Below are 16,612 nucleotides of genomic sequence, written 5' to 3' on the forward strand. Positions count from 1 at the left end.
CAAATATCAATTTATTAATATAATTAATGAATAAAGTTTTTCTTATTAGTAATGGAGGGTTGGATTCTATAAAACTGATGCTTATGTATCCAACATTAAGATCATTTCGAATCATAAAATATCCTCAGTCACAAAAACTATCATCTAGAAATGACACACGTGTCTCTGTCACTCTTTTTAATTCATGTCTTTGGAGAAAAATTCAATTGATCATCATTCTAGCTATTCATATTTACGATAATCATAAAAATAAATTATCTTCAAGCCCCAAATTAGATCTAGAATGCAAGATTTAGTATATTGAAGTGAATTACATGACACTTTTAATCTGAGATTAATATTTTTCCATGAATTGTTTTTTTATGGGGAATATATTATACTGCTATTATAGAAATGGCAGTTTTTTTTTAATTTGATCACATTTACAGATATATTATGTTGAGCACCACTGGTTCTGTGTAATATGAAGATAAGATGTCCCCTGGTGAACTGATGTGACCCTCGAGTAAGGATTATGTTGCCATCTACGTAGACATACCCTCCATGCGTAAATACCGCATCCAAATGTGATCCACCAGCGATGTTTTTTGGACCCCCTGCAATTCCTAAAACTATCATTCGAGAATCGGATATTATGCGTGACAGGTTCTTCACAGACTGGTTTTCAAAAATTCGTTGAGAGTTATTGGCTCCTATAAAAGCACTTGGAATTGTTATTGATGATTGGTTGAGGTGGTAAAAAAGGGAGCTGGGATGAAATGATAGACACTTTATAGTTTTTCAACATCTGAAATTTTATGTTTTTGAAATACGTTGGAAAAATAGGTTTACTTTAATAGAACTTGTAGAAAAAGCCTAGTGATTGATAAATTGTAGAAATAACTTTTTAATCTAACATCAGCTTTTTTTTTTAGTTCCGTAGAAATTTATTTGATACGTAATAATTATTTATCATAAATATCATAGAGTGTATGATAATTTAAAACACTTTCTTTCCTTTAAAAAGAATGAATTTGATATTCCTTGACTGATAATTATTTATTTATTGTAATGTTGTTACTTATGTACCACACTCTGTATTTTTCTGCAAGACAGAATCATGATTCATGTGCGTGCAGGCGTCGGTGTTTTCCATAAAAACGATAAATCCTCGACAATCCCATGGGATATTTGCCCTTTTCTAAAACGCAGAGAGAAAATCACATTTTTTTTCGCTGTCCAAGCAGTTGGCGGTGAAGAAAAATTTATGTAACTCGGAAAATGTGAGTCATTCAATGTAGCAAATAATTTTATAGAAATATTCTCGCATCTTCTTTGTTCCAATAGCAATAACTCAACATAATTCATATATAACTACTTGCAAATAGATATCCTAAATCCTTTCTGTATATTTACCAATATGTAATTCTTATTATTTTTTCTAGATATTTTTTTATCATTCAAACCATATTGTGTGAGCATTACTGTTATGTATGTTCCACATCATGAGGGTCCATTTGATTCATTTGAGCCACTTCTTGCCACCCACTTTTGCAATATCAATGTCGTTCATGTATTTGTCATACTAGATTCTCTACGCACTTCATGACTTTTCATCGAATAAAAGAAAAATGGGGAGCACCCAAGGAATTCTTCTAAAAAAAAGTTTACATGGGTGTTATAAGCCAACGCACTCCATTTAAACATCTTCTGGTATCTAAAGCTTCATAGCAGGACGAGGGTAGCTCGCGCCCCTGTAGATTCATCCATCAATGGCGCTTTATAATCCTCGCCATCGTGTTTTACAGTTCATTTACTTCGTGGCTTAGTTAACCTTTAAACAAGTTTTAACTTTGATTCAAAGATAAAAAACTAATCTTTTAATATTTGTCATTTTTCTCCATTTTAAGATCAACATTTATCTTAACTGATCCATCATTATTATTTTGTAAAAGAGTCTAGAGCTAAATGAGGTATCAAAAAGAACATTAAATATCAAAGATACAAGATAAACCTTTTTGAAAGTTGATTGATTAAAATAATATTTCAAAATTTTATGCTAAATAGTTTTAATTAATATTTATATCATATCATTATTCACTTCATTACCTACCAAATTAAATTTAATTTTAATTTATATTTAATTTTATGAATATGTAGATGACATTTGAGCTGCTAGAATTTTATTTACATTAATCTTGGAAGTCAGCAAAAGACACTATGAGACAGCGTGAGTAGAATGGCAAATTGTTGAACAGACGCAAAGCATTGAAAGGAGAGAAAGGCAGACAACGTTGTCTGATGGAAGTGGTGGAGTATAAGGAAGGAGCGAGAAAGTCGGGTAATCTGTGATTCAAAGAGAGCGATCCATCTTGCGACTTGCCAGGATTCAATCGCGGACATTTGTTTGTGAAATCAGTCCCGTAGGACTCATTCACTCTAATCTACGTTCTTGTCTGCTCCAAAATCTCTTCAACTTATTTTTCCATTTTTTTCCACTAATCTTCTTTATTTGTCTCATTAATAATCTACTCTCCATGCATAAACATTTAAAAAATTATTTTATCAACCCCAAAAAAAATATTTATTCTATCAGATTGAATTGTTTTTTTTTTTTGAAACATCTCATCAATAACCCTATTTTATTTTGCTTCTTTTTATAAAATTTTCTCTCAACTTCATTGTGAATAAATTAGCAAACAAATGATCAATATTTCCATTTATTTATTTATTGATTATTTATATGACATTATTTAAATTCAAATGTAGGCACAAGGGAGAAAGCTAGGAAGGAATATTGGAAATGAAACAGGTTTAATAAGGTCATATATATTTATTTGAGCGGGGTGGATTTTATAGGTAAGAGGGAGGGAAAATGAAACACAGAAGATGTAGACCAAGTGGCTTAGCATTCGGGAAAAGCGGAATACGGACGATAGGATAGATTTCGTGTAGTAGATCCGTGAGAGATCCCATAAAGTGACCCCAGCCGGTCGAGCGTCTCACCCCTCAATCGACAGTATCGTATATGCGTCTCATTCTCCCCTAAAATTCGTGAGCTTTTGGCCTTTTCCACATAGAAAATTATTGCTCTTCTTATATATTCGTCGACCGAATCGGGGCATGTTGAATAATTCGGTCCTTTGGAGCCAGAAGATAAGGGAGGCTCTCTGAAAGAGATGGAAACTTTGAAGAAAAAAAGGAAAGAGATAATGAAGGAAATAATACATGCGGGTTCAGTTGATTTCAGCGAATTATTTATAGTCTTTTCTCTCCATAAATTAGCCTAATGCCAACAACATTATTTCTCTTTTTCCCTTTTTACAATAAAAAAATATGGACTTTCTAAATAGATTATTTATTTATTTATGCATATTATTATTTTTATTATTGTTGATGTAATGAAAGTTTATGAAACGTATTCCTTGAGTAGTTTGAGCTCCTATATTGATAACGTGACATGAGAATAACATCATATTTCTTGGTTGAACTTTGACAGCAAAACGCATGAATGCTAGTGAATAGAAGGTCAGCGCTAAAATGTAATAACAGAATGGATACATTTGTTGATTAAAGTTTAGATATGTAATGAATCAAAAGTTTAGAGTGATAAAATATACTAGCCTACTGTCATCTTGCCACTGATGATATCTGGACTCTTCTGCATGTCTGATATTGTCGCTAATGGTATCATCCAGTTCATGATAGGACCCCAGAAATGAGTGCTATAATTATTTTTTCAAACAATCATTTATTTATCAAATAATAAAAAAAATTTACTTTCCATTTTATCGTTAAAATATTAAATTATCTGAGACATGATGTACTGACCTCATTACCCATGATCTTATTTCTGGGTCTAATAGTACCTTTTTGATATGATTCATCTTTTATGATCTTTAATAATACTTGACTACATTAATTTATAATTTAAAGTTTCTTTTTTAATTATAAATAAGTCACTACGATTGTTTTGTACTTTTGCTTTGAGTTTAAAAATGTTTTAAATGTAGAGTTTGATGATTACTCTACACAACTTGGCAGAAAACTAAGTATATTCATGGGCTTAATTGTTATGCAATGTGTTTACTAACTCGTACGATCACTCGTGATATCATGACTGTTGAAATACTCGGTGATTATCATATATATTACATTTCAAATAAAAGCAGTGCGGATATGAAAACTTTATCTGCTGATTTTTTTTCAAGAATTCCTTTAAAAAGTGTACATCATTGAAATAGAACAGATTTCAAATATTTTTCTTTTTTTTTACAATGTCTGTTGCGTTGTAATTAGCATCATTGTCAAGTAGCTTTGGAACTGCTTTTATATTTTCTGTAGTGCACGCAATGTAAAGTGTCGTTTTCCCTGTTCCTACTTCTTTGGATTCTATGTTCAACTTTTAGGGAATGAATCGAAATATCGAATTTATATTTAAAAGTTTTTCTTTTTTTTTAGCATTACATTGTTTCATTATATTTTAAATTTGAAAGAATAATTGATAGCTTTGTTTAAAAATTAATTTATTTTATTCTCATAAATTATAATAAAATGAAAAATATATTTATGTGTTCAATGCATAGCTGTTTTAGACCTTAGATGAACAACAATAGAAGTATCAATAAAATTACTTCCAGAAAGTAATAAATAGCTTCCATATCATCAACACAATAAATCATTCATCTCCATTTGCATAAGCATTTTTTCGCATCATTGATCAGGATGATCCCCCTCGACTGAATGATATATTTTTTCACCTTTTCAACAGCCTACTCATCCTGGCGCCTCCCTCAAAGAGACGTCCACGCATCTATTTTACCCCAAGTTCCTCATAATAAATACACAGGTTATTATTTTGCGCGTATAATATTAATGGCGCTATGAATGTTGCATGGAGAGTACGCGCGGTCTCCAAGTCTCACGGTCTTAGGGGGTGGATCGCACTCGTAAAAGTAGAAGGGACATGACGTGATGGGGTAGTGACTATATAAGTAGAGAGCATGCGCTAAAATGGGGTGGTATTATTGATCTGAAGGGGTGAATCGTGGAATCCAAGGGTTTCAGCATCGTGCCCAGCTTTCCATGTGCCCTTGACTTGACAATTTTATTTTAATTCATCCTCCCTTTTTCAATAGTTGCCAATCAGGTTCCAAGAAGAATAAACATCGGCATAAAATTATATATTAAACCCAAATTCATATTATAATCAAATCAATGGTGATTGTCATTGATAGCTCATTTTCACTGTTTTTATAATCAATTGATTTATTTAAAATTCAAGATTATTTTAACATTTTTATTGCTATTTTTAGAATAAATGAATTTCCTTTTTTTGCTGATTTCAGACATTAACTGACAGCTCCATCAAGTATATTCCAAATTTGCTGATCTGAATGCATCCTTCGTATTTCCTGCTAGAGTTCCTTTTCCTCCAAACATCAATGCTAAAGCGTATTTTTTTCTTTCTAGTATTTCTCCTTTTTCCACCCCTATGTTGAATAGAGAGTATACACACATCTAGAAACCGGCTCTCAATAAAAAGTCACACGATTGCGAAAGAGAACTCGTTTCATCTAGGAAAAGTATCAAGAATACAAGCCAAGAGCAATGGACACACCCTCGTATTCCCTCGACTTCAAGGAAAATATTCTTTCTCTCTTTTTTTAACGCTTCCAATGAATAGAACCATTTGCATCAAGGGTCTTGGGTGATGTGAAAGCTTTACCCTTATGTTGACAAGTAGTGTTGAAAGTTTTCTTATACATTGCACATAACTGATGACAGCTTTGACAAATATTTTTTGTCATGTAAAAAAATAAATCGAAATAGCTTTAAACATGTTTTTCTTATAGTATTCTCCTCAATAAACGTAATTCAAATGTTTTTTTTTTTAATTAGCAGATTTGGTATTATTGATTTAGAAAGCATTGATGCTAATCATTGATGATAATTAATGATAATTAATTTTAATTTAAAGATCGTTGGTTTGGTTGAATAAATGATTATTCAAATAGCTTGATCGAGATTAATTTTTGAATTTACAAAGTGAATATAAAAAATATGCAAATGAGTATCTCTAAGCTATTGCCATCTTATTTATGCACTGGTCGACAGTGTAATTGTTCAGTGTCCACTTCTTGATGCGCCGCCATTCGAAGAGAAGATTCTTGGCGCATCAAAGAGTCACGAATGGTGCGCGTCACTTTGCTTTGCTTTTCCCTTTACTTGCTCCTCTTCTCACTCCATCGTCCTTTTGAAGTTAAAGGAAAAAAAAAAGAAAAGAGAATTCTTCGGTGTGCAGGCAGAGTCTTTAATTGCCGTTTCTTTCGACTTGTGATCGACGCGTGTTCATCTTCTTGATGTTGCTTTATTTTATTATTTCACTTTTTCAACTGTAGGATTATTTTTCTTAAGTAAAATAAAATGATTGCTGTATAAGGAAATTTATTTTATAGTTTATTATTAGTTGTTGTTGTAGTTTATGGAAAGAAATGATTAAGAGTTTAATTTCATATGAAATGATAAATGGAATGAAAAATATTGAGTAGTATTTCTCAAGTAAAAAGTGAGAGAAATACCAAATGAATAAGTCTGTGCATTTTCGCTACTTCTACTTATGTGTGTGCATGTATGTAACTTTGCTATCATGCTGGGCTGCTATGCTACTGGGCTGTACACTCAATTTTCCAACACTTTACGTGTCTAGTCTCTTTTAAAATATGAGAAATAAAATGCCATATCTTGAGTGCACTTACTTATAAAAAAAAAAGTAAATAAAGAATTGAGAAATAACGAAAGAAAAAAAAAATATTGCAAGAATAATTTAACAATGCTTACTTCCGGCTGTATCATTTTTAAACTTGACAACTACAATTGTTCGTAAAAAATATGTTAAAAAAAAAGGCAAAAAATGTGCGAAGTAGAGAGAAGAAAAATTATGAGAGTCAGTTGAATACGGTCCATTATTCCACTCGATAAAGCAATTTCTGTTCACTCACAGAATTATGTTTCTACTATTTAGCATTGGCTACTATTCGATGGACAGTAAAGAAAGACGAGGTAACGTTTAGCTGTTTATGAAGTTCGAGAAAGAGGATAGACTAAGATGCTGAGAGAGTTAGACTGGGAGTTAAGAAAAAAGAAAGAATTAAGATCGAGAAAAGAATAAAGAGAAACCCAGCGGCAGACGTTACGGAAGTGGAAACTGCCTCGACGTAGTCTTTATGTGTAGCAAACGATCCGTTACCGTCAACAATCGATCACTTTCTTACATGTCTTGTAACGACAATATTAATCACATTAGCGTTATTTTTTTTGTTTAAATTTTTGAACTTTTTATCATTTTCTTCTCAGTCATTAACATTAATATCTAATTTAATACATCAATTGATCAAAAACAAACCAATAAGACATTAAAAATATAAAAAAAGTGTTTGCAATTAATTTTTAGATAATTAATTAAACAAAAAAGAGTGATAAAAAATTTTTAAAACTTTAAAATACATCAGTTATCAACTTTCTTCAGAAATATTAATTTAAAATAATCTTTTGTTGGAATTTATATGAAATTTTCATGATTACATTGGAGTTGATGAGAAAACTTACCAAGTAAAATCAAATATTGTCATGATTATTTTCAAGTTATTGATTTATATGAAAATGATAATTCTAATGGCTAGTTTATGATATCTAAGAAAAGTTTAGCCTAGTTGATGTTAAGTGGAAAGAGAAGTGTACAGAAAAAGAGTCTATATAAGCAGAGAATTTCAAAACGGCGCCTTGACCATAAATATGGAGTTGATTCAGGAGAACGCGAGGTGGGACGAATAATATCCGTCGTATTTTCCTTTGCTTTACTGAATTATTATACGATTCATGTTTCGAATTGACTCACAAAATACAAAGCGGAAGAGAAGCAATGTTATTGTACCAGGGATCATGTGAATAGAAAAAGAGACCACTGCAAGTGGATATATATTTTTTCAAACTAAAATTTTATATTTTTCCATCAATGTTGATCAGCTTCTGGCCCTTCAGATAAGCAATCATAACCAATCTCTTGTAGCTTTTTCATAATCAATTATATTCTAGCTTTCATCCAACTACTCCAAAAACTTTGGGTTGTATCATTTCCATCAAATCATAAGAAGATTTCTATTTTAGCATCAAGAAAGTTGGAATAGGTTCAATACAATACAACTTTCATCATCAAAATGAAATGTAAGTCTCATTGTCTTCTAGACTTTTAGGACTAATGGTGCTAAATTATCAATAAAATCAATTTAAAATGAGTATTTAATCCAAGCTTGCACTTTCCAGAAGACAGTGGAGCTAGGAATTCTCATCAAAATCAGATCACAAAATAAAAGAAAATGGAGAAGAACTGATGTTCCTAAAAGTGTTGTTATATGTGTGAATCTTTTTTCGCTTTCATTGATCCTCAACTCTCGGATATTATGGTGGCGTTCTTGGGAATGGTTGAGCGATCATAGTCGAAGAGAGAAGTAGGTACATTACGAGATCGGTATCCGATGGTGCGGGTGTCCTTATCCTGATGCTTCCGTCCGGCTGATCGGATTCCCAAGTAAGAAACGAATAAAAGCCAGAAAGAAAGACAGAAACAAACGGTTAGCCCGTCTAACCTGAATCCAATAAAAATGCTCGGCATTCTCAGAGTCTAACGGCTCATCCGTTTGTTCGATCTTGGTCATCGGACACTAGTGCCCGTGCCACCAACTTCTTGTCACAACGTTTCTCCCTTCCTTTCATTCACCCTCTCGAATCTCCTTGTCTTTATAACTCTTCTGGTTCTCTCGCTTGCTCTCCACCCGGACTAAAGCCCATCACAGACTAACCAAATATTTGCTGAGGTCCTCGCCAATCGGTCTCAGAGAATGTCCTTAGACCACCCAATGTTTTAAACACCCTCCCCTTATAGATACCCTTGCGGTTCAAACTCTTTAGTATCAATTCTACTTGTCGAATACCTTGGGATTTTTTTTTATCTCTTCTAATATTTACTTTCAAATCTTTTAGATACTTTTAACAATTACAAGTTTTTCGACTTATTTGTCGTGATTTCTTTAACTTTACTGATTGATTTCTGGGTAATTAATCAGGGAGGAAACGAGCAGTGTCTTTAAAGTGTTGTATTAAATACCAAGAATCAAGAGCGGAACATTTAATATATAGGATCAATGTATATGTTGTTGATAAAAAGCTTTCGGTGAATAAGACTTGAAAAAACTTGGTGATGCCAGCTTGCATTGCATACTAATCATATACCAACTCACTCGTCTCACTTAACTGGAATTGTTTTGCATAAATTTTGTTCACATCAATATTCATATAACGAATTAACGGATCTCATTTAAGTCTCTTGGCATTTAGAATGAAGAACTCATCTAGACTGTATTGCTTTTTCTAACTTGAACACTTTGTTTATTTTTATAATCCAAGTTGACAGGTTAACATTTTCTTTCTCTGAATATGGAGACTGATCGATTAAAAGTTTCATCGTCCAAGTTGCTCTAATCATGATAATTATTTTTTCGAGAACATGACCAGTTGGGTGTTTTGATTTCATTAAATACGTTTTTGTTGGTATGAAAGAAAGTCTTGAAGGGGTATTTATATAAGGTTTGTAATGTTAATTATCTTTGATGTTCTTCAGGGACCCATTGTATTAAACTGCATTGCATTGCAGATATCTGGCGCACGTTCTTCAGCCACTGGCAATTAGTGATTTAATTCTTCAGGTAGCATTTAAATTTTAATTGATTTATTTATTTGCACTCTGACGTGCGGCCATCCCATCATCAGATTCCTCTTCTGCTACGAGAAGAAATGCCAGTGAAGGTGATTCTCTTTAACCTCATCTTTTTTATTACTTTTTTAAATACCAAAAATTTTTATCAGCATTAAAATATTGCTGTTATTATGTCCCTTCGTTTTTATTTATTATTTATTAGAAAATTAAATAGAATGATAAGAGAAAATAGCTTTTGTTAATTATTGTTATTATCGTGATAAATAAATTCCATTCAATTTAGGGAAGTCATAATTTTCCACACCCAATGAAATTTAGTGCGATAAATGTATCTTTTGCGTGGGTTCCAATTGAATTTGGAACGCACACAAACAATCACAAGATCGCACCCATTCACGACCATGTAATTTGTGTTCCATTGAGGACAATGTATTGTTCTTCTTGCACATTGTGGCAAGTTGCTGGTCCTGATCTTCTACACGCGACCCTTCTGTCACTCTCTTGCCCTTCTGCTTGTTTTCGTTCAATCTTATACAAGTTTGTTAATGTGTGAGTTCACAAAACAATCATTAATTTCTTAAACTACTATTTAATATTAAACACAAATCATTCAATATTTAATAAAATAATGAACATCAGTATTTTTAAGTTATTAGTAAAATTAATTTTTTTATTAATTAATGACAATAAAAATATTGATTGCAGTAGTTGGATGTTAGAGTAATGATAAGTTTTATTTCTCGTTAAAATAAAAAAAAAGCAATTATAAATTACATCAACTAATGATTATTTAACTTTCTTCTAGACATCTTATCTGTCACGTATTGAAGCTCCAAACGAGACGTCGTGATTAGCAGTGTTCTAGTGAGGGGATGAATTCCTTACCCTCGGTATTCACCCTCTCATTACGCCGTGGACCCCAGTAATTTTACGGAACAGTCGGTCTAAATTAGTTGACCAGTTTATACAGTATGAGAGTCTTGCGGTTAGAAAGGAGATCTTTTATACAAGGTAACTGTTGGTCTCTTGTTCATTTTACAAATTTACCCTCCATTAAATTTCTTTTATTCCTGACATTACAAAAAATATTTTACTGCTTTATGAATTCTGAAGTAAAGTCATTTCAGTAAAAGTATTCAGCTGTAATTTTAGTAGGCGATAGTTAAATAATGAAACAAAAAATATAGTTTAGATACAAAATTGCTTATTATGATAGATAATAAAAGAGTGTGTTTTCAGTGGAATGAGGTGAACATCAGGCAGGTGGATCTCTTTTTTACTAATTTCGTTGAAAGAAAGTATGAAAAGCTGACGATATGAAAGTAAGGAAGGAATATTGTAAAAGTAAGGGAGAATAAAATAATAGTAGTCTGAAGCAAGAGAAGCATTAGACAGAGAAGATGGTACATGTCAGTTAAGATTACGAGCATCCAGTGTGACACAAGTCTCGTAACTTCCATCTCTTTCATGCGTCTATAACATTCTATGTTCGTTTGACCTATAAGAAAAGCACCAGAGATACAATAAGTCTTACTAGCACTCGCAAGACTCTATATAGTAATAATAAAAAGTATTAAAAAATTACAATAACAATGGTGATATATACCCCAGAGTGCTATATAGTTTTTCATTCCAAGATGATTTATCTGCTTATAATATAGTGAATTTATGGAAAATTCTCTTTATTAAATATGAAATGATCAATGAGAATCTTTGTGGGATTTAGTTGAGGGATAATTTCGCATCAGCATCATGATAACGTTATCGAAGTCCAACAAATGGTTAAAGAGTGAGCAAGAAAGAGAGACTCCTGGTGAGCTCTGATAACACGACAGTCGGTTGTTATTTCTCGATTTTTGGAGGGGTAGCAAGGGACAGGAGGGAACAGTTTAATTGAAAGAAATCTCGTTTAGCAACAAGAATAGGAGGGAGGCCAAGTTAGGAGCTTTATGACAACCTCACCCTTACTTATGTCGTCTTCCAAGCTTCTACATCTGTGCTTGCAAGATAGTCGTTGAATCCTAGTATTATTAAACACTTACAAACTTATTTCTATGCTTCAATCTGATATAAAAAAAAATACTATTCTTATTAAGAAATTTTTTTTTAAGGAAACTTGCTTATGCTTTTATCAAATGTTTGGTCTAGCTTCCAAGGGTCAAGAAATAACTTGATCATGGAAATAACTTTTATTTTAAATTGAACTAAGGAGATATCTTTAGTCAATTTACTTTCAAACGCTTCAGCAATATAGGAAAAAAAATAATATAGAAGTCTTTATTTCTTCTGACTTTAAAAAGATTGAAGTAATGAAGATACACCTGTTTCAGAAATTTTGTAGCAATTTTTTTATCAAGAAGAGTAAATGAAATTTTTTTTTATTCTGTTTTTGTAACTTAGCTTGTGGTTTACCACAGTTTATCTTCTTATTTGGCTTTAAATTATTTTTTATTCAACAAATCTGGATAAAATTGACTGCTATTCTTTGGAGATTATTGAATGATAACTATCTACATGAAGATGTTAAGCCTATGAAGTTAATGAAGTTGAATGATAAAAAACATTTCAATTTCTGTACTTTTAGAAGAATATTGACTAAAAACTACTCTAGAATAAAGTAAGGAATTATTTCGAAAAGATTACAAAACTTTAGTAAAGGAGGAAAACTCTCATGAACATAATTTCTGTATTGTTTGCACGAGCACGAGAAGCACCCTGTAGACGCGGTTATTATGGATTCCGCGGAAACACAAGAGGGAGGATGTGAAAAGTACGTGAAATATAACTCCAATAACGGGAATTACTGCAGACAAAAAGAACGTAAAAACTTAAGAAAATTCATTGCTGGAAATATAATTTCATTTTTTATTTTTATTACAACAGATTCAAGTAGGATAAACATAATCATCCATAAGAAAAATAATTAAGTCATTTTAATTTATTCATATGTTTATTTTCTAATGATCATTATCTAGATGAACTTTTAAATATTACCAACGATAAAATCATTTAAATAAGTAGTTTTCATGAATAAAATTAGTATGAACAAGAAACTCATTTCGTGTTTAAATATAGCATCTTTGTTTTAAATTATAATTCGCTTCACATACACACGATACCTGTTACGATACGTAAGACCAGTAAGGGTCAACAGGTGCTTCAGGAATGAAGTCTTTCCCCTCATGTCAAGTCCATCAACTTCAACTTTAAAGTCTTCGAGTAACATCAGGTGCAGATTAATTCATCACTATTGATGATTATTTGAAGACTGTTTTTGTTATTTCTGGTATTTTTAATTGACTTTTTGTCTTTTAATTTATAGATACATCAATATCTGACATTCGAAAGCGTCCTCTAGAATTAATTAAATTACTCATGAGGAAAATAGTATACGTTTTTCCCATTAAATTCATCAACTTGCATTCATTGTACGTGACACATAGTCGACGTATATCATTGCTGTTCCCCTTGGCATTTTTTCGTCTTTGAGAGAAACGATTTCGACTATTGCATTGAATTACCAATCACTGACAACTGCGTCAAATTGCTTGGAATAATGACAGTACCTTCAGTCTAGAAATATCATCATGTTATGATCATATATCTCTAGGAATCAAAGTTTATTTGTTTACAATTTTTTCATAAAAAAATTCATTTATTTAATTGACTAGACACTTTATAAATAATCAAACACATTGATTTATCGATTTATAAAATTCAATTTTTAATTAGAAACAGATTTCAAGTAAAAATTACAAATAAATCGTAAACTTTTGTTGTTGGATAAAAGGTGATTTGAAATCATGAAAAGAAAGAAAGATTGATCGAGAGTAAGATCTAAAAGCTGGACAGGTCAATTTATAAAGTGCTTCAATTTTTTAAAAACTTCCCAAGTGTTACTTTAATCTTCTTATCTATTTCTACAATCTGAATACGCAGGCGGAAAAATATCGTGAGCACCTTTGAGTCACATCAAAGCTTCACACATACTTAGATCTCAGGACATGCGTGCAAAAGTGTAGACTATCCTTCATACGATTTCACCCCCATAATCCGTTCTTAAGCAGCGCCCGCTTTTTTTTTACGATTCCCTAGTGCTCGTGTTCGCGCTAGCTAGCCGAGATAGCACCAGGCTTTATTATAGATTGACCCTTACACTTATATCTTGCCCTTTTTTCCTATCTCTGTTACACAAAGCTCACTTATATTTCTTTCTTTTTTTCTAACTCCCTTAACATATCTCCAGACCCACGTCTGGAGCTTCCCTGTATCTGACTTTGAGACCATTTATCTCGATCGTTTGCATTGGACGACATTTCAACTTTGATTTTGTTGCTTTCTTTCAACAATCAAATCACCAACATCCCCTGTTTGATTAGAAACATTCCTAGATGATTTAAAAAGTATTTATGTTTTTAGATAATAAATATAATCTCAAATATTTGGTTACATTAATGTTTATATGTGCTGGACAGTCAATAGTTTTGTTGTTTAGTAATGCTCGACTGATTTGTTCATGTTTAGTTTATGACTGAGACTAGAGTTGACCAGAAGTCTTTTTCTGATTTTTCAATCAGTCAAATTCATCTTTCTCATATCTAATCAACTTTTAATTAATATTTGATATCTTTTTAAAAGGTTCTTTTATAATATTTCTACAAATCCAATAAAGTATACTTTTGGTGCTAAAAATAAAATGGACCTCATCTTGTCAATCTACATTGCCATTACTCAAAGTTGTTCTCTTTACAAAAGAATTCATTTAATTTCATTTAATCCTTGGAATAATAGCAATAATGTATAGACAACTTTGTACGTTGAAAAAGGAATTTAGTTAGTGGAGAAAAAATGATAAAAGCGAAAATACTTAGCAAAGAAATAGTAGGAGTTCATAAGAAACAGCTATTGGAGGGGAGGGTTGATTCGTGTGGCAATCAATGCTGTTGAATTAACGCCTGGCTGCCCGTTTGCGGGAAAGTAAGATTAAAAGAAAAAAGAAATGGACGCCAACTACCCCACTACTACACGATCAAAGGGGTGATTCAGTCCTTTACCTTCCACGTTTCTTTTTCTCATTGTATACTATTCAAACCGTAGCTTTTGTTTCAGTCTGACTACATGTACTGACTTTTTTCTTAATTAATATCCTATTGTTTTCTGGATGTTTGTTGCAGTGCGAATGGAAAGAATTCATTGTTAAATTAAATTTTATTTTTCATTGTTTTTAAAGAAAACTTACTTCGAATTTTATCTTTATTTTTTAAAATCCAATTACTCATTCAATTCTTCTTTTTTTATTCTTTTAAAAATCATTTTACTAATTTAAAGCTTTGTCAATTATTCGATAATTATTAAAATAAGTAAGATAAATTTGTAAAATGGCTTCTGCAAAATCTGGTTGGTCCAAGACCAGATTTGATTTTAAAGTTAAATCACCATTGGTTCATCCAACACTATATACTTTGCATACACCCTGCGCATGTCTCTAAAAAGTCGTCGAGCAATCCAATCCTATAACGTTTATATAGGGATAAATAGCTCATTGCGGATTGGCTCTTCACCCCTTTTAAACTTTAAAAAATCTCCTTTCCCTTGGTGTACTTTGATTGGCTGAAAATAAAGCTTTTGTTGCGCAGGACTATAGGGGTGCTTTTCCCCTTTAAACATCCAACCCCTTTCAACTCCTTTTATAAAATAGCTTCCTGTTTAGAAAACATGAGGGCACGTCGTTGATTATTTTCTTTGATCGTATGAAATTTTCTTTCAGCAAAATCCAATTTTTGTCACAACTGTGCATGCTTTATTTTATTCATCTCCATTACAGTTTGAACATAGAATAAAATTAACATCAATTTCAATGCATCTTATTATTTATTACAAGAGAATTATTTCTTTTAAAGGATTCATTTCAATTTTTTTGATGATGGATAGAAAAATTATTTTGAATTTTTAAAAACAAAAAGTTAGCAATAAATTGTAAATATTTATCAATTATGATTAATGTGAATTTTTAATGATTGGAAATTAAAGATGGAAGTCTTTATAAATACTAACTGTCACATAGATGCCAACTTCGATACAAGGGTTGCTATAGTTACGCTATAAGAGTCACGTTGAACTAATACTAATCCAGGGAAAATCCAAGTCTGGACAAAAGAGGAGAGAAAAAGAAGAACTTGTGCTATGCGTAGTAGGAAGAGGGTGGTTAATGAAGCCAAATCCGTTTACGATAAATGCGATACGAGGGTGATATATGAGAGAGTTGGTTCGTTAGATGGTTTGCATTTAACCGTCAGTTCAATATCAAAGAAGAAAAAACAAGAAAAAAAACGTTTGCTCAACAATTTCATCCTGGATTAACTTGAAATAAAATCACTGATAGTATGTTAGGGTCAGCTTTACGACATTTTTAACCCTCGATTAATCAAAGCTTTTATGGAAATACTGAATAATAAAACTGGAAAATAATGAACGAAAGGTTACAATCAGATCCAGTGATGAGTAACAATTTTTCAAACTTATTTGAAACCACCAGTTTAGTGAACACGTGGCCTCATTAGGTACAGACATTCTATGGAAAGCATGGGAACATTGGAATAATCCAATCATATGTAAGCTTTTCTGGATTCATTAATTTATAATCCCAAGTGTCAGAAAAATGATAATCAATAATTCCATTAATATTCTTGTACAGTCATCAAGATCTAGATCGCATGCATGAATTGCATGGCAGAAGTCTTGCGTGTCTATCAACAAGAGGGAGGTGCATCAATTTAGTAAGGCGTCTTGAGATACAATACGATTGCGTGATAATATACAATGAGGGTTGTTAAAGATTGAAAGAAAAACGAATGTACTTAT

At 31.8% G+C, this 16,612-nt stretch overlaps 1 protein-coding gene and 1 long non-coding RNA gene across 3 annotated transcripts in view; one reads left to right on the forward strand and one right to left on the reverse strand.

The window, feature by feature from the left end:
• LOC118073342 (uncharacterized) overlaps window positions 1-16,612 on the forward strand; it is a 50,774-nt gene that overhangs the window by 7,418 nt on the left and 26,744 nt on the right. The window lies entirely within an intron of this gene.
• Window positions 3,215-4,071, reverse strand: LOC118073341 (mitochondrial pyruvate carrier 1-like). The gene is made up of 3 exons (XM_035093771.1): window positions 3,811-4,071; window positions 3,604-3,704; window positions 3,215-3,514 (listed from the first exon to the last, which is right to left on the reverse strand). Exons 1-3 carry the CDS (start codon window positions 3,864-3,866, stop codon window positions 3,342-3,344), a joined length of 330 nt encoding a protein of 109 aa, XP_034949662.1. The 5' UTR covers window positions 3,867-4,071; the 3' UTR covers window positions 3,215-3,341.

Source organism: Chelonus insularis, unplaced genomic scaffold, assembly GCF_013357705.1.
Source record: "Chelonus insularis isolate UGA/USDA-ARS -01 unplaced genomic scaffold, ASM1335770v1 scaffold_277_pilon, whole genome shotgun sequence".
Classification (NCBI taxonomy): Eukaryota; Metazoa; Arthropoda; class Insecta; order Hymenoptera; family Braconidae; genus Chelonus; species Chelonus insularis.